This window comes from Suricata suricatta, chromosome 10 (assembly GCF_006229205.1).
Source record: "Suricata suricatta isolate VVHF042 chromosome 10, meerkat_22Aug2017_6uvM2_HiC, whole genome shotgun sequence".
Lineage (NCBI taxonomy): Eukaryota > Metazoa > Chordata > Mammalia > Carnivora > Herpestidae > Suricata > Suricata suricatta.
Window position 1 is genome coordinate 9,981,908 of NC_043709.1, and position 18,429 is coordinate 10,000,336.

Below are 18,429 nucleotides of genomic sequence, written 5' to 3' on the forward strand. Positions count from 1 at the left end.
CATGGTGCCGGCTTGGGTCACAGCAGGCTCAGGCTAATTCTCCTACCATCTGGTACTTTCTTGTGTTTAATTAATGGATATTTCTTGAGCTCACGCTGTGTGCCAGGCACTATTCTAGGCAGCGAGGATCCAGTGAAGAAAAATGAACCCCCTGTATATACTCATTAGAAAGACAGACCGTAGAGAAGTAGAATATACAGGAAGTTGGGAGATGAAAAGTGCTATGGAGAGAACATGGCGGAAAAGGGGGCCTGGAAAGACCAGGTCTGGGGGGCTATGAAGGAGGGGAGAGAAAACATTGCAATTCAAAAAAATAAAAAAAAATTATTGTTTATCTTTTTGAGAGAGACAGAGACAGAGCACAAATGAAGAAGGGCAGAGAGAGAGAGAGGGAGACACAGAATCCAAAGCAGGCTCCAGGCTCTGAGCTGTCAGGACAGAGCCCGATGCCGGGCTTGAACTCCCGAGCCGTGAGATCATGACCTAAGCTGAAGTCAGATGCTTAACTGACTGAGCCACCCAGGAGCCCCTCAAATAGTGCAATTTAAAAAAAAATGTTTATTTTGAGAGAGAAAACACATATGTGTGCAAGCAGGGGAGGGGCAGAGAGAGAGAGAGAGAGAGAGAGAGAGAATCTGGAGCAGGCTCCGTGCTCTCAGCACAGAGCCCACCGTGGGGCTTGAACTCACGAATCGTGAGATCATGACCTGAGCTGAAATCAAGAGACGCTTAACTGACTGAGCCACTCGGGTGCCGTGACATTGCAGTCTTTAAAACGTGGCCTGGGAATGCCTTGTGGAGAATATGAAATTTGGGTAATGACCTGAAGCAGGTGAGGGAGTGAGACATGCAGACCTCTAGGGAAAGGAACAGCATGTGCAAAGGTCCTGAGGTAGGTGTGTCCATGGACTGGCCAGAAGCCCAGGGGTTCTGGAGTGGAGGGAGCAAGGGGAAAGTCAGAGGAGTTGGGGTTGGAGGTAACAGGGGTCAGCTCACACAGTGGGCCTTGTGTTCTGGACAACAGTAGGAGAGATGCCCTTCGAGGCCTCCTGTGGCCCAGATGAGGCCCAGAGCCTCGGGCTCCCCTGGCTCCCTGGCTGAGCTGCTAGATCATCTTAGATCGTCCCATGCCTTTTGTGCTCAGCTATCACCTGGGAATAACCTAGTGCTGGTGCTGTGCGGAGAGCCAACTACTGTAGGTGCCCCGGAGACTGGGGCATCGGGGAAGGCTTTGTGGCCCAGGGAATTTTTCCTTGAGTTGAGCCTTAAACGTCCAAACAGCATGCAGCCTGGTGAAAGGAACGTGGGCTACGTTGGGGGAGAGCACCGGGGCCGAGGTACAGGGTGGGGACAAGCTGGGAGGCTGGAGAGCCGGACACCATCAAATCAGGGGTGTTGAATGAGCTAAGCCGACAGTCTCCGGGGAGTCGGGGGCGCTGGAAGGCCCCTCCCGTCCACTGGGCCTGGAGGGTTTGTCATTGCCCCCACGCCAACTGCAGCAGCTGGCAGGCCTGGGGCTGTCCCTGTGCCCGTGCTGTTTCCAGCCACGTTGGGGACTCCCCAGGGCCGGCCCCGCCCCTCGGGCTGCGCTGGAGGCAGGGGCGGGGCCAGGCGCCCCAGAGCCGGGGCGGGAGCTCCGAGGGAGCAGGTGGAGGGCTGGCTGGCGGAGGCTGCGGTGGCGCCGGGGCTGCCATGGCTCCGCGTCCCGGGCCAGAGCACCAGCTCCCATCTCCGCCCTCCTCGCCTGCGCCCGATGCCTACCAGACTTTTGCCTCTGCCGGAGCCCCCGCCTAGCCAGCCTCCCCTCGCTGTCCGCTTGGGCTTCGGGGGTCGAGCCGTCTGGGGTCCCAGGGCCAATGCAGTGCCGCCTCCTCCGGGGCCTGGCGGGAGCCCTCCTCACCCTTCTGTGCATGGGGCTCCTCTCCCTACGGTACCACTCAGGCCAGTCCCCACAGGCCGTGCAGGAGGCCCCCTGGCAGAGCCCGCCAAGCCCTCTGTCCCCCGAGCTGCAGCTGCAGGATGTCTTCATCGCAGTCAAGACGACCCGAACCTTCCACCACTCCCGCCTTGAGCTGCTTCTGGACACGTGGGTCTCCAGGACCAGGGAACAGGTGATAAGCGGGCAGCTGTGGGCCCCAAGAGTGTCCCCTGACCTGAGGGACTCACGGAAGCCTTTCTGTTGGGTTGGGGGTCCCCGGCAGCCTCCAGGGAAAAGCTGCCTGCCCACCTGCTCTGTCTGGGCTCGTCTCCAGGCTCCCCCTTCCTCCCAGGATCGGGGGATCCTGCGGCCCCTGCCTGTGCCCCTCGCCAGCTCTGGGGCAAGGTGCCCCTCACGCCCACGCCTCAGTCCCTCCTGGGGGGGCTTTGCTCCTGCCCACCTTGGCCCAGGCTGGCGATGGGGACGATGGAGGTGGGGGGTGTTGGGCAGCTGGGGTAGAGGCCTCTGAGAGGCTGCCCCCAGACCGGGCCCCCAGTCCGGGTCCTCGGTGCTGTCCTACGGCCCTGGCTGGGTAGAGAGTAGAGAACAGCGGCTGAGCTGTGGAGGATACTGGAAGGTCTAGGTGGGGCCTGATTGGGAGAGAGAGGAACACGGGGCCTCCTTTCAGAATTCTTGACAGCCCCTTCCCCCCACCCCCTGTGCCTGTGCTGCTGAGTGTGCCCAGCGGGGAGGTGCCCGTGGGGGAAAGGTCAGAGTGGAGGCCAGCCCAGCAGGTGGGATGGGGTGTGTGTATGTGTGTGTGTGTGTGTGTGTGTGTGTGTGTGTGTGTGTCTGCACCGCACATGCACAGAACCAAAGTGTCAGCATTAGATGTGCTATGACAAGAGCTGTGTGGGTGACGGGGGCATGTGGCTCATGTCTTTCTGCGCACAGGCCGAGTCCCTTGTGGCTCTTGCCCTCCCCAGACCCGATGCCCTCCCCCAGCAAAGTCAGTGATTTAGAGTTGTTGGGGAAGCATCTTGGGGGAGGCGGAGGAGCACGTTTACACACACACACACACACACACACACACACACACACACACTGTCCCTATGGTGGCGGCTGGCTCAGTGGGAGGAAGTGACTGAGCCTTCAGAGAGGGTTGGGGGCTCCTGGGAGCAGGGAAGGTGATGTCTGCAAGAGCCCAGGGCCTTCTGGGGGAGAGGGCACCCCCACCCCTGATTTCCCAGTTGTGATGTCCTGGCACCCTATTTAAACCTTTCTCCACTGGGACCCCAGCACCCAGGTTCTTCCCTGCTGCCCCCCCCCCAGCTTCTCATCTTGGGGAGATTCTGTTCCTCCTGCGGAAGCCGCCGAGCCCGGCCCTCCCCGCAGACCTTCCTGTTTATGGTGCTGTGTCTGTGTGTACCCAGGAGCCTGCCTCACGTGGTCTGAGGCCCTTTCCTGCCTTGTCGTGATCACCATGGTGGTGCCCTTGCCCCGGATGAGGAAACTGAGGCCAGAGGGAGGAAGTGCTCGTCAGCGGCACCTTGAAGGCCTGGGGGCGCAGGGTGCTGGGCCCACCTCCCTGCTGGGCCCCTCCCTTCCCTGCTGAGACCCAGCATCCCAGAGCTGCTGGGTCACTGGGCCACAGGAGAGGGTCCTTGGGCTTCCGGCCTGGGGGAGGGGAGGAGCTGGGCCTGGCAAGGAGCAGGTCTGCAAAGAGAGGAAGGAAGCAGTCGCCCACTCGGTGCCTGGAGCTCGATCCCAGATGCCAACTAGGCAGCCAGAGGGAGAACCTGCAGCCAGGAGTAGCCCAGTGGCCAGGGGACCGTGCCTCGCATGCCTCACTCTGCTTAACCCTCACGACAACCCCCCCCACCCCCAGTGGGCAGGTAGTGATGGTCCTGTTTTATCGGCTAGAAAACTGAGCACAGTTAAACAGAGGTTGGGAGATGAATTCACTCAGTTGTGCAGCCTCACCTTCCACCCCCAGCACCAGGGGCAGAGTCTAGAAACCTTCTCCTTTAAGGCAGAGTTGGGGAAAAAAAAAGGCAGGATGCTCAAATGGAGGAAGAGGAGGGGAGACAGGGAGACGCACTCCCATCCCACTGCCCCTGGGTCCTCTTTGTCTCTACCCTTTGAGCCCTTTGGCTCATCTCTCTCTCTGTGTGATCTGGGCCAAGGCCCTCCGCCTTTCAGGCCTCAGTTTCCCTGTCTGCACAGGACAGAAGGGTCTCAGAGCCTCTCTCGGCTCTGCCATCAGGAGCAGGCCTGAGCTGGTTAACTCTGCAGGGCTGGGCGCCCGCCCCAGCTGGTTAGGGGCGATGGGGTGGCAGGTGGACCTTTGTGGCGGCTCGCGTGCGGCCTTTGTCCCTGGACAGAGGGGGTGGGCTGGGGGAGGCCCTTTTTTGTGATCTGTGGGTAGCCCTTCCCTCCCCCACAGTCCCCTTGAGGGCAGCAGGTGGGGGGTGGGCGGACCACTGCCGGCCCCACATCTCCCCTCCCCTGCAGCAGATGGCCCCCAGCCCCCCTCCCCTGACCCCAGCAGGCTGACTGTCCTTTTGTTTCCCTGTGAGGTTTTAACCATTGTCAGAGTCTCCTCCTTAAACAAATTAAATGCAACCCTTGGCTCGGAGGAAACTCTGCCCACTGCTCTGTGCCAATCTCCGGGTTCCCAGGGACAGGAACACGACCTCATGTGCCCCGCCCAGCCCCCAGCCCTGCTGCGGGACCCTCTCCTTCCCCCTTCCCCCACTGATTCCGGCTTATTCATCCATCAGCAAACATGCCCTGGCCCATTTGGCGCACTCTTCAAACTCAAGAGAGTTCCACTATCTGGTGGCTGTTTGGTGGCAAAAGTTTGCCAAGGAGCAGGGCAAGAAAGGCCTGATTTATTTTACTGGCTCCCTGGGGGCTGTGTGGAGAGCTGACTCCGGGTGGGGGCAGGACGGAGCAGGGAGACCAGGGGAAAGGGGACGTGGCAAAGCAGGCAGGAGTGGGTGGCCGTGGAGACTGGGGAGGAGAGGTCGCATCCTGGGTAATTTGTAGGTTGGGTGAGCAGAATTTGCTAGTGAGACTGGATGTGGGGCGTGAAGGAAAGAGAGGAGGCATGGTGACCCCCAAGTGCTGGGTCCCAGCAAGATGGGGAGGGCCCAGAGGAGCACAGGTGGGGCGGAGGGTGCTCCGGCACGGAGTCCAAGGCACCTGCTAGGCACTCCCCCCCCACTCCCCAGGAGAGGTCTTGACTCAGGTGGGGTTTGATGGTTTCTTGATGGCGTTTAAAGCCAAGAGGCTCAGGGCGCCTGGGTGGCTCAGTCGGTTAAGCGTCTGGCTTCAGCTCAGGTCATGGTCTCACAGTTCATGGGTTTGAGCCCTGCGTTGGGCTCTGTGCTGACGGCTAGCTCAGAACCTGGAACCTGCTTCAGATTCTGTGTCTCCCTCTCTCTCTGACCCTCCCCTGCTCACTGTTTCTCTCTCTGCCTCTCAAAAATAAATTAAAAAAAATGTTAAAGCCAAGAGGCTAGACAGCATTATTGAGGCAGCAGATGGGCTAGAGAAGGGGACCGTGTTGGGTCACCCACCAACACGTTCTGCGGGGCTATCCAGGGACTTCCAGTGTCCGCTAAATATGAAAAGGTGAGAGACCCCAGGGAGAAGGGCTCAGAAGGTGGGTGCTACCCAGGCCTCCCAGAGGGGAGCCGCTGCCAGGACAGGGGGGTAAATCAGACCAGGCCTGTGCTCTTCAGGATGTCACCGTCTGGTGGGAGAGACCAAAGGGTAGATTTCCATAACCAAGGGGCTGCTGTTACCACAAGGAGGGACAGGAGGCTGAGGGGCCCATGGGAGGGACATCGGGAGAAGAGGACACAGCATATGCAAAGGCTCAGAGGGGTGCGCGTGTGTGGGGCACATTTGGGGAACTGAAAGTCCTTTGAATTTAAGAAAGAGTCTGGGCAGGAAGTAACGAGATAGGGCTGCATCAGGCCCAGGGACTGGGTGGCCCCTCGTGGCCACACTTAAGAGGCTGGCCTTTATCCTAAGGGTGGTAGGGAGCCACAGAAGGTGCTAGGTGGGGTGGTGGGTAGGGGGTGTTATCTGGTTTTGGTCCTGACAGAAAAAGAGATCTGAAGGCCTTGCAACAATCATTTGGAAGGTAATAGTGGCTCAGAACAAGGCACCCCTCCCCCACCCCCATGGGCCTTGGGGAGATAGGACTGGTTCTCTCATGCCCCTTCTTGTGCCCGACCCTGGCCTCCTGCGCCTCAGTTCCCCCTGAGATAAGAAGCTGAGCTTGGCTTCACTGCCAACTCTTTCTCATTCTTTCTCACAGGATTTTACTTTGCCCTCACAGCTTCGGCTACTTCCCATTTTCCAGCTGGGTAAACTGAGGCTCAACTGGTCTGATCTGAAGGGTTCCTGGAAAGCAGGTGGATGTTTGTGGCCGAGCAGGGAGGGGCATCGTGGTCAGAGGCCCTAAGTGTGGAGTGAGAGCAGGGCTGGTGTGGTCAGAGTGGCAGATGGCGGAGTCCAGGCCCTTTTAAACGGGTGAGATTCGGTCTCACTTGGAAAGAGTTCAAAGTTTTCGGGGCCCTAGGCAGGGCCACCGAAGGGTCAGAGGAGGCCCTTGGCTGGGCCTGGAGGGCGAGGGGATCTGCTCGGGCAGGGAGAGGTGCACGTGATCGGCCGGGTGCGGAGTGGGGGTCAGGGTAGTCCCCGGCTGCCGGTCTCTGCCTTGCCACCAGCTGCCCACGGAGGGCTTGTCTCTGTGTCTCATTCAGTTGGTGTCCAGTGTATTCAGGGGGTGAGCGGCTTCTGCCCGCCTGGGAGTCTGGGAAGAGAGGCCCAAGGCCTGTGGGCTCGAGTCCCAGCTCAGCAGTTGCCAGCTGTCCAACCTTAGTCTGTCACTTAGCCTCAGTTTTGCCGTCTGCGAGGGGGACAGACAGATCGCAACATTTGTCTTGGGGTTAACTGAGGTCCTCAGGGACCGGGAGCGTGCAAGCTGGGGGTGGGGCGCCTCTCCAGTCTGGGAGAGAGCCTGATCGGATCACGATGTAAAATCTCTGGGACGCATGAGGGCCATGACTGTCTCCCCAGGAAGTGCGGTGTCCCAGAGTGTGGGTATTTCTGCAGAGTCTGTCTCCTGACGAAGTGTCTAGGGTTGTGGAAGTGTGGTTACGGAGAGGCCGGGTGGGACTGCAGTGTGTGTGTGTGTGATATAGAAGACAGCGTGACTCCCATAGGGTCCCTGTGGGTGCTGGTGGAAGTGACACGGTGTTCTGGTCAACCCAGCTTTGAGAGCTAGGTTGTGTGTGTTGTGAAGGGGGGGGCGTCGCTGAGTAAGTCATGTTGTCTTCAAGGCGTGTATGATGGTGGGAGGGGGTGTGTCTGTCCCTGGTGGAGGACAGGGGTCTGGACAGGTGCGTCAGCAGGGGCCTGGCTGTGGGCTGGGCCTGGGCCTGCTCTTGGCCGACGCCAGTCCTGACTCCTCTTTCTCCTTCTTAGACATTTGTCTTCACCGACAGCCCCGATGAAGGCCTCCAGGAGAGACTGGGTAATTCTGAGTGGGGTGGGGGGGCCCCTCAGCTGTTACCAGGGGCAGGTGGGGTGGCTGTCTGCTGGCGCGGGGTCCCTAGGAAACAGGGCTGCCCCCCCTTAGCGGGTGGGGATCCCCCCTTTGCCCAGGAGGGGGCAGGCTTCTTCTCTGGATACGTGCATAGGTTTGGGGAGGGGCTGTGCTAGACCATAGCCTGGACCCCTGCATTCTAGCCCAGCCTCCTGTCCATTAGCTCTGGGGTCCTGGGAGGGATGGCTCTCCCTGGCCTCAGTTTCCCCATGTGTAAAACGGGAGCAGGTGGGCTTCTCCAGGCTCTCTGAGGTCTTAACTCCGTATGCTCACAGTGTGCAGGGCTGTGGGGGGTACCTGGGCAGGGTCCTCTGACTTGTCCCTGCTTCTCCAGGGTCCCACCTCGTGGTCACCAACTGCTCAGCAGAGCACACCCACCCCGCCCTGTCCTGCAAGATGGCTGCCGAGTTCGACACCTTTTTGGCCAGCGGGCTGCGGTGAGCGCACCTGGGTCTCTGGGGACAGGTGGGACCCTAGTTCCTGAATAGGGTTCTGTGTCCAGAAAGTGAAATTTGGCTGGGTCTCGGGAACTTAATCATGTAGGCCTCCTGGGGTCTGTCTCTGGGCATTTACTGGCTGTGTGCCCTCAGACAAGTGTCTTAACCTTTCTGAGTCTTGGTCCCTGTCGGTTAAGTGGGCACATTTTCCGCAGGAGCTCACATAAGATGCTGTCTGGCTCAGACCACGTGCCTTAAATGTCAGCTGCTCTCCCTAATTTTGTTGACTTTTCATGGGGGGCGAAAAGGGAGTCTGGTTGGGTGGCAACCCTGGGGAACCCTCCTCCAAGCTTGTATCCCCTTGTATCCCCGCAGGTGGTTCTGCCACGTGGATGACGACAACTATGTGAACCCAAGGGCACTGCTGAAGCTGCTAAAAACCTTCCCGCAGACCCGCGACGTCTACCTAGGTCGGCCCAGCCTGAACCGGCCTATCCGCGCTTCGGAGCCCAGGCCGCACAACCGCACGGTGCGTCCCTCCTTTCCTCCTTGGTGCACGGCCACGGATGTGGGCGGTGGCCGGACGGGGGGGCGGGGCCAGGCAAGGGCGGGGCCTGGGCCGGGGCATAGCCCAGTCTGGTGCATTTTTGGTTTTTACACTTGCTGTGTGTTTGCGTTGGTAGCTTCCCCACTGATCCTGTCTTCTTTGCTGTGAAATGGGGAGATTGAGGTCATGCAGGGTGAGGCACAGACTTTGGCACATAGTAGGGCCTCCCTCACCGGGGAGCAGTGGCTCTTTCTGGCCACACAGTGGAAGGGGTGTGGAAGGGGGCGAGTTGTGACTCCCCCTTCCCGTGCCCCGTATTGTTATGTAGTTGTACCCACTATTCAAGTGCGGAAGCTGCTGGGCCAGCTGGTGGACTGGGCTGCCCGCGGTGGGAGAGGGGGTGGGGGAAGGGAGCCCTGAGCCTCTCCCTGGCGTACCCTTCCTCCCCTTCCTCGCTACAGACTAAAGAGGTGACTCCTGGTCCCCCAGCTTCAGCTCCAGACCTAGACGGGCACTAATGAGGACTGTCAGATTTATGGAAAAAAACAACCCCAAAAACTCGGATGAAAGTTAAATTTAACTTTCAGATAAATAGGGACGCATGTTTTAGTAGAAGTGTGTAGCATGGCTCTTTCCGGGTCCCCAGGCCCTTAGGGGGCTCCCTTGGCCCCAGGGGAAAGGCTAGTGGGGGGGTCCCCCTCCCTGGAGGTGGCATCTGGAGCTGGAGCCCCAGGCTCTAGGGCTCTCTGCCTCCCTGGCTCACCATCTGCTTCATGGGGAAACACAAAACCTTAATTATCAGCGGCTAATCGGCCTCTGAGCCCTAATTAAATCCTCCAGGTCCTGGAGGTTTGTGCGAGCATGAGCTGGCTCCAGGTGAGCAGAGGGGTGCCCCAGGCTCCCGCGCCACCTCCAGCTTGGATGTAGGGGTTGAGAACTCCGCTCTGGAGCCCGACTCCCTCTGGGTTCACAGACCACCTCTGCCACCTCCTGGCGTCGTGACCTTTGTTGAAGTCATCCTGCCTTTCTGAGCCTCAGTTTCCTCACCTGTGAAATGGGCAATCACCGTCCCCACCTGACAGGGTGGTTGTGAGCAAAATAAGAAACAACTGAGTGAGGTCACCTCTCTGAGTGCTTGGGATGGGACCCGACGTGTAATGACACTAGTAAGTGTTAGCGATCGGTATGCGACCCAGCTCAGCCTTCATCTCTGAGCCTGATGCTTCCTGTGCAGGTTCCATACTGCTGGGCACACCCAGGCCTCGACTCCGGAACGTGCACTAATATTCTTCTTGCACGAACTCCTCGGTGGGATCCCTATACTCTGCCCCAGAGTGTCCCAGTCTGTCTAGATTTTGGGGTACCCTCTGGCTTGGGGGGCAGCAGAAGAGGGCACGAGCTCCAGCTTGGGCTCCATCCCAGCGCTGGGACCTCGGTTCTCTGCACCTGGTCAGCACATCTGCAGCACAGGACCCCGTATATCAGTGCTCAGGGTTAGGCACTTATACTGTGACTGCTGTTGTTACTTTAATTATCTGGGAGCAGAAGCCCTGAACCCACAATTCATTGAACAAGCATTAATGGGACACCTTCTGTGTGCCAGGTCCTTAAGAACCTATTTATTCTGCCCTTAGAGGGCGGCATTTCCAGAAGTAGCTCATAGAGGTCTTCAGGAGGAGGACACGGGGTAGGTGAACCACTGGATTTCACAACTGGGACAGATGCACTCACAGGTGACAAATCTGAGCTCCAGAGAGGAGCAGTGACTTTCTCAAAGGACAGAGCTGTGCAGTGGAGGAGGCCGAGGCTCCGGAGTCAGGTTTCCCAACTTCCCGCCCAGGGTTCTCACTACTGCATCAAGAGGGATAACCCAATGCAATGTGCATCAATTAAGCGCCAACTGTGTACTTGGGAGAAGGTAACCTTAGAGAACTTAGTGGAGCAATGTTACAGCTGAGAGGGTACAGTGTTTGCTGGAAGGCTTGGAGAGGCTCAGGGCTCTGGCTTCACGACTCCTCACAGAGGAGGTGGGGGCAGAGAGGGGTCTACACCCCAAAAGTGTGTTGTGGTTCCAAGACTGAGAGGTCAGGTGGTTTGCTGGCCTCAGGGGCTCACGGGCCCATCTGTCTGCTCTTTACTCCACCAGAGGCCTCATTCTCTCCTTGTGCAGAAAAGCTTTCCCCATCCCAGGACTTGTAAGTGGAGAGGCCAGTGGCCTGTGCCCGTGGTGTCAGGACTATAGCTCCCAAGCCTGGTGACCCTGTAAAAAGCATCTCTTTCTCACACTTAGTATATAGAACTCAGAGAAGAACTCTGATTGGCTGGCTAAAGTCATGTGCCTGTTATTGAGCCAATCACTGGGTCAAGGAGTGTGGTCTTGTGATCCACCCATTCCTGAGGCACCTGCCCAGGTCAGTGGCCCAGAGAAGCTGCTGCTGTGTCTGGCAGCTCCCCTTGAACCCCATGGGGTGAGGTAGAGGGGGCCTTTCTCTGGGGAAAGAGGTGAGCGGACAAATATGGTGCATATTCTCTCTCTAACTGAAATCCAACCAGACTGGGGTCAAGTGGTGACCCCCTCACACTTTCAGCTATGTGACTTTGGGCCTCGGTTTTCCTTTCTATGAAGTGGGCATAATAATGCCAAACTGTAGCAGGACTTGAGTGAAACATGAAATAAGAAGGGTTTGCACCATGCTGGTTGGGGGTGAGGAGTGGCCAGGCCGTTGCCCCCCACCCCCAGACTCACCCTGCACCTTGACCCTCCCCACCTCTCCCCTCAGAGGCTGGTACAGTTCTGGTTTGCCACTGGGGGCGCTGGCTTCTGCATCAACCGCAAACTGGCTTTGAAGATGGCCCCATGGGCCAGGTAAGCAAAGCCCCCCCCGGCGGGTGGGGGAGAGTAGGGCCTGGCGTGGGGGCCTTTGCAGCAGGAAGGGCCCGGGGGTGAGCTCCAGAGAAACTGCCTGTCATTCATGCCGTGTCACAGAGTCACGCAGTGGTGAGCCAGCCACCTGCCGTCCTGCCCCCCGGGATGCACTGCCTAGGGCACTCTGCCACACGCAGGCATCTTGTTATCTCTGGGAGCCTCAGTGTCCCCATCTGTAAAACCTGATACTATGATATCTAGAGGGCTGTTTTGGGGGCTAAGTGGGGACATGTCGGGGTTGGCACTTGGTCTGAGCCAGGCAGATATTAAGTCCCATTTGCAGCCCTCTTCTTACTGGTAAATGTCACAGGGGAGGTGAAGGCCAAGTGTAGGGGCATTCAGAGGAAAGAAGACCAAGAGCCTTCTGCTTGGGGTTGGGAGGAAGGCTTCCTGGAGGAGGTGGTGTTTGAAATGGGATGGCTCTAGAGACCCCCAGAGTGAAGGGGACCCTGGGGGTAGTGGGAGCCCCCAGTATGGGGTGGGGTACTGGTATTCTAGAGAGGAAGTGGCAAAGGCCTGGCCACTCCAGGTTGCCTTGGAGAGGCTGTTGTTAATGGTAATGTCAGTGTCGCTACCTCGTATTGAGGGCTGCCTCCGAGCCAGGCCTGTACTTCACCGAGCGTCATCACAGCCCCTGGGAGGGAGATGTGTCAGCCTTCTTTCCACAGCTGAGGAGACCGAGGCTCTGAGAGGCTGAGCAAGTGACTAGTCCAAGGTCACCCAGGTCCACGGTCGCTCAGCGGCTGACTCTGGCTCTGAGGTCTGCATGCATTGCCACTCAGCCACCCTGGCCTGCTCTGACCTGGATGGGAGGGGTCAGAGGTCCTCCCAGGGATCCCGGTTAGAGGTAGTAATGCTGTCCTCGGGCGTGTCAACAGCAGATAATGTACACGTGATCAGGGCTCATTCCTGTGTCTGGTGCCCCCATCGGGGCTTCTGCCCACCTTTATGGTACATTTGTGAACTGGAAAAGGTACCCCGTCTGGGCAGGTGCAACCCTTGGGCACAGGCTGGGGTGGGGGAGGGAAGGCCGGATTTCTGCACCCACCGGGCCCCTCAGTCAGGCATCCCGTGCGGGGGGCGGGGGAGGCTGGCCCCCAGGGGAGTTCATGGGGGTGTGCAGTCGGGCATCTCCCTCCCCCACATCGGGAATATCCTGTGAGACACCATTTATAGACTGCCATTGTCAGGGTTAAATCAAAAGCGAAACAAAAGATGGTCACCTCCTCTGGGAAGCCCGCCCTTACCCTCCCTGTGTCTCCCGGGCCTCGTGTTTCCCTCTGACTCAGTGCCAGTCCTACTCCGAAAGGACCTGTCCCCCCATCTCCCTTCAGAACGGGGGCTGTTGAAGGCAGCAAGCATCTCTTCCTCACCTCTGTTTCCGCAGCGTGGTCCTTGGCACTAGCTAGATCCTTGAGCTCAACAAGGAATGGATGAGTGAATGAATGTAAAGAAAGGAAGGGATACATTTAGAAGGAGCTTCTTCTCACTACTCTTCCCCCATTATCATGCCCATTTCACAGAAGAGAATACTGAGGCTTCCCAGGTTGGCGGCTTGCCCAAGGCCAACCAGAGTGCAGGAGGTGGATGGTAGAGCAGGCCCTGGTGAAGGCAGGAGGGAGGGCCTTCTGGGAGGCAGGAGTGGGGGCTCTAGGTGTTGAGGGCCTGGGCCAATGGCCACAGCACGGCTCTGTCTCTCAGTGGTCCCCGCTTCGTGGAAACATCTGCTCTCATCCGACTGCCTGACGACTGCACCGTGGGCTACATTGTCGAGTGCAAGCTGGGGGGCCACCTGCAGCTCAGCCCCCTCTTCCACTCCCACCTGGAGACCCTGCAGCTGCTGGGGGCTGCCCAGCTCCCAGAGCAGGTGAGCTGGCCTCCGGGCAGTGGGGGAGGGGTGCATGTGGGGGCTGTTCCCTACTGAAGGGGAAACTGAAGCCCTCGGTGGCAAAGGACCCTCAACAGGGCACACAGTGATTCAGCCCTCTCCACCTCCAGCCCTCAAGGGCTGTGGGATGCTCAAGTTCTTTGATCTGTGCTAGATGGACCTGCACAGACCAGACGAAGCTGACTTTCAGGTTCAGAGTGCTCCCCTCCCTACCCGCTCCCTCTGGTCCTCCTGCCCCTTCTCCAATCTTCCATCCTCTCCCATCGCTCTGAAGGGGCCAGGCCTGCCCTTTGCAATTGCCTGATGGTCATCCCCCCTTCATCAAAGGTTACCTGCCCACAGCCCCCTGTTTTCCTTTAACCCAGCAGTTGCTGGGAAAGACCAGATCTCTAGTGGGAAACCTCAGGCATAAGGCCCGGCTGGGAGAGTGGGACCCGTTCCACCACCTGGTACCTGCCACCGTCCTGCTCATGGGTGGCCTGTCTTGTAGGTGATCCTGGCTGGGAAAGCCCCTGGGATCCCCCACCCAACAGCTCGAGTCAGAGTCCTGGTCAACAGACTGGTCAAACAGTCAAGTACGCGTGTGGGCTCCTGTTCCCGAGACGCTGGGGGCCGGCTTGCTAGTTCCGGCTGAGTCTGCGTGCTCACACTGTACCCACTGTCATCTGTCTTCCCCGACACTGGGCTCACCCTCAGGCCCCTCATGCTGCCTAGACGGCAGCCCCAGGTTTCCACCCCACCCACCGGAGGAGAGCTCCTCCTTCTGCCCGGTCCCAGGGCAGGTGCACATCGGTCGGAAGGCCCGCTTGGGTCACAGTTGTCTCCTACCAGGGCCAAGAGTTAGTGTTGATTCTGCAGGCCCGGATCCGGGGTGCAGGGTGGGTCCCCATAGGACCATGGGGTCTGAAGCCAGGAAAGAGGGGGAGCAGGTTTGGGGCAGCCCGAAGCAGGGACCCTAATGGTTGGGATTTCCCAGGATACCCACCATGCCTGGCACCAGGCTGATAGCTTTCTCTGCTTTAACTCTCTGGTTCCTTACACATTCACATGAAGTCAGTGCTAACATTCCCATTCTGGAGATAGGGAAACTGAGGCCAGAGAGCTGAACTCACCATGCCACAGGGCAAGAAGGGGATTTGAACCCTGCCCAATGGCCCCTAAGCCTACAGATTTAACCTCCGTGCTCTGCTGTCTCTCAACAAGGGGCATTACCCCGTGTCCTCATTTCAGGTGAAGCGACCTGAGAACCTCCTGGAGGAGAGGCAGGGCCATGGCCCCCCAGCAGGTCCCAGGAAACCTCTGTCCAGGCATGGAATTTGCTGGAATTTACTCCCCACTTTGAGACTCGGTTTCCTCGTCCGTAGGCAAGGGACTCATTCCAGCCTCCCAGGAAAAGTGGACTGTTGGGGACGTGGATGGTGTCCAGGCATGGCAGTTCCCTACCTGCTTGAGGCCCCTTGTAGGGTGGGGTGGGCCCTTCAGCCAAGCTCTCCTGGCTAAGGGTGGGATTTTTGGTGCTGACGCAGGAGCGGTGCGCAGCCACCTCCCCTCCCCCAGTGTCTTACCGGCTTTCCCTGCTTCAGCTCAAACACTGCCCCCTTGTGGGGCCCCCAGTGGGACACCCTGCCAACCTGCACCTTCTCCGCTTTTCTCTGCCCAGGTCACCCTCAGCTATGGCATCTTTGAGGGGAAGCTCAATGTCATTAAACTCGAAGGCCCCTTCTCCCCTGAGGAGGACCCTTCCAGGTGAGACTGGGGGCTCGAAGCGTAGGATCGGAGGAGTGGGAACTGAATCCAGGCATCTCAAGATGGGGGATCCTGCAAGGGAAGGAAGGCCCTGGTGGGTGACAGCAGAGAGCCGGGAGCAGAGGGAATGGATTACAGTCCCTGCTCCGCCCCAGGATGGCTGTGTGACCTTGGGCAAATACCTTGCCTTCTCTGGGCCTCAGTCTCCCCATTTGTAACACAAGGAGGCTGCGTGTTGTGGAGCTGGAGGGCTCTCCCAGTCCTCACCCTCGGGGATGCTTCAGGAGGCCCTGGAAGGCTGACGTGTCTTCACTGAGCGCAGGAGGTGTCCTAATGCAAGAACTTCAGCCCCTGACAGGAAATGTGTATTTCTGCTTTTGTAGGCTCTTTGTTTCTTTGACGCTCTTCAGTGGTTCTTTTCAGTGGGGAGATGGTTGGAAAGAGGGCGAAAATGCCACCGAGGTACCTTCTGGTTCTGCCCTCCAACAGGCTGAAGGGTGATCAGGCCCGTTAGAGCCCAGCCTGTGACTTGATGTGCTGGGAGGGCGGACCTGCTTAAGGACTCTGGTGCCGTAGTCGGTGCGAGATGGGGCGGGGGCCTCCCCGAGGCCGTGTAGGCTTGGGATTGACCTGAAGTATGGAGCCCTTGGGGGAACCTGGTTGCAAAGTTCTGCGTGGAGCAGAGGGCTCACAGCTGTTCAAGGGTCCTGCGGCCAGGGCTCCATCGGACAAGTTGGCCGTTACTTGGCAGAAGAGTTTGGTTCAATGTAGGGAAAAATTTCAAATTTCTGAGATGGAAGGAGCTGCCTTCTAATGGGGTGGGCTCCCCAGTGGAGGCGTGCGAACTGTGGCTGTACTGCCCAGAGGTCTGGTTCCCTCTAAGCCTGGAGATTCTAGGATCCAGAGGTTCCAGCCTAAGAGAGCTGGAGCTGACTCAGATTGCACGTGACCGGATAGTCTAGCCTCAGCTGGGGTCTCTTCATGGGGTCTCTGGCCTTTGAAGTCTCTCTAAGCCAGTGGTCTTCAGGAGGAGCATCCCGCTCCCCCCCCAGGAACATCTGGCAATGTCTGGAGACATTAAAACAATTTTTTTAATGTTTATTTAACTTTGAAGGAGACAGAGACAGAGTGTGAGTGGGGAGGGGCAGAGAGAGAGGGAGACGCAGAATCCAAAGCAGGCTCCAGGCTCTGAGCTGTCAGCACAGAGCCCGATAAGGGGCTTGAACTCACAAACTGTGAGATCATGACCTGAGCCGAAGTTGGATACTCAACTGACTGAGCCACCCAGGAGCCTCTCCAAGGAGACATGTTTGACTGGCATCTAGCGAGTAGAGGCCGGGGTGCTGCAAAACATCCCACAATGCCCAGACCACCCCACAGCAAAGAATTCTCTGGCCCTAAATTTTAATAGTGCCGTGGTGGAGAAATTCTGCTCCAAACCATCTCTGTGACGCATACGCCCCTAGGAGCTCATGGACTGAGCGTGGGGGTTAGGTGACCATCTTGTACATTTCTGGTCTCTCTACAGGTTTCGTTCCCTCCATTGTCTCCTCTATCCGGATACTCCTTGGTGCCCACAGCTGGTGGCCAGATGAACCCTGAACCGTTGGGCAAAGATTGGGCTGAGGCCTCTGGTTGTCCTTCGCTGCCCCAGGCAGCCCTGGGGACCCTGGCGAGTGCCCTTTGGTGGACAGTCCCTGGCACGGCCTCTGAGCGGTGGGCCAGCCCAGGGTTGGATGGTAGCCGGCAGTGAAGGCACTTGAGGCCCCTGGGAAGTGGATCGGACAGCCCAGAGAACAGGTGCACTGGGCGAGGGGAGAGAGGCCCCAGGGGCTGGGCGTCTATGGGCCTTGAGTGGCTGGATTGAATAAGCATGGGGGGCCCTTGAGCTGCGCTGGGGCTCAGGGGTCCTAACCCCTTAGAGAATTATGTGGGCCCCTGGTGGGGCCTGGCTTTCCCCCCACAGCTCTGGTCTCTGTCATCCACCCTGGGGCCAAGCAGTGGGCTGCCTACGCCTGGCTCCCTTGGCTGGATCTCCAGGCACCAACGGGACCCAGGTGGAATAATGGCAAAACCCAGGGTCTGTGGCAGATACTGATGTTGCTGGCCAGCCTCCAGCTCCTTGCTCCCACCGTGAACAGATCCTGTTTTGTTTGGAGTATCAACGTGCCCAGACCCAGATCATGGGTCAGGCTGGATCCCAGCCAGTGGTGATGACCCTTTAGCTTACTTTCCCAGCCTCCCTTGCTCAGTCTGTTAGTGTGAACTCAACGAAGCCAATGGAGAGGCTTCTGGGAAAATCTCTGGAGCCCCATACCCCATCTTCACGCCGTGAATTTGGGTGTGATGTCTGGGTCTGGGGCAGCTGCCTTGTTGTTGTGAAGGGAGGGCTGTGACAATCATGCACACTTGTCCTTTTGGGCATCTGGTTCTGTGAGAAAATTAAATCCTTATTCGTTTAAACCTCTCTTGGTCCAGTGTCCTGTTGCGTGTGGCCACCGTGTTCCTGGCTGGGGACACACCTGTGATAGTGGGGATGGTGGTGTTGATCTGGGTCCTGAGCTAGACGTCTCTGCCCTTGCTGGCTGTGTGACCTTGAGGCATCTGCTTGGTCTCTTTGGGCCTGGTTGCCCATTTTGTAGATAAGAAAAGGAATACCTTCTTCATGCATTGATATCCAGGTGAGGTGCACAGAGCCTGGCATGGAGAAGGAGGGGCTCAGTGGACAGTGACCATTACTAGTGTGTGCTCCGGTCACGGGGAGCGAGGGTGTGTGAGTGTGTGTGTGTGTGGCATGTCCCCTCTCTATGCAGTTCTGTGCATAAGGACACGCGTGGTGTATGTATGTATGTGTTTGTGCCCACATCACACACGTGTTTGTACAACAGATGTATGTGTGACTGTGTGTGCCATGAGGTGCTGGTGTGATGGGACTCTTTCTCCTTTTCTCTGCCCTCAGAGCCTGAGTTGAGGGCAGCCAGAGAGAATTGGGAGAGGCCAAGAGGAGCCTCAGCTGAGGGAGTCGGCCTCTGGCGTCCGGTAAAGGGACAGTTTGATAGCCATGGCAGGGGACAAATCAATGTGAACACCCTTAGGATTGCAGGTCCCAGAGAGGTTGCGTGAATGAACAAAGGTGATTGTGGTAAAATTTCAGGAATGCTGGTGTGTAGGTTGGGGAGGCCTAGAGAGGAGAGGCCTCTTCCCCCACATCGTTCCTGTGATGTTGGAAGCTGGGGCCACCACGGGGCAGGAGGGAAGACAGAGGAGAGATCCTGAGGCACAGAGGGGCCCTGAGCCAGGCAGCCAGGGCTGGGGGCTCCTTGGAGCACACCCTCCAGCCC

The 18,429-nt window shown here is 58.3% G+C and overlaps 1 protein-coding gene across 5 annotated transcripts; it reads left to right on the forward strand.

Annotated features, from left to right (window-relative positions):
• Nucleotides 1–1,615: 1,615 nt before the first annotated feature.
• Nucleotides 1,616–17,555, forward strand: MFNG (MFNG O-fucosylpeptide 3-beta-N-acetylglucosaminyltransferase). 5 transcript variants are annotated; one of them, XM_029953961.1, is made up of 9 exons: nt 1,616–2,111; nt 7,424–7,472; nt 7,879–7,981; nt 8,357–8,510; nt 11,309–11,394; nt 13,138–13,321; nt 14,573–14,649; nt 15,003–15,088; nt 16,617–16,774. In XM_029953961.1, exons 1-9 carry the CDS (start codon nt 1,857–1,859, stop codon nt 16,688–16,690), a joined length of 1,068 nt encoding a protein of 355 aa, XP_029809821.1. In that variant the 5' UTR covers nt 1,616–1,856; the 3' UTR covers nt 16,691–16,774. The 5 variants fall into 5 exon arrangements, with proteins under 5 accessions (XP_029809821.1, XP_029809823.1, XP_029809824.1 ...); XM_029953963.1 differs by having other exon boundaries at nt 13,156–13,321; XM_029953964.1 differs by lacking the exon at nt 14,573–14,649.
• The last annotated feature ends 874 nt before the right edge of the window (nt 17,556–18,429 follow it).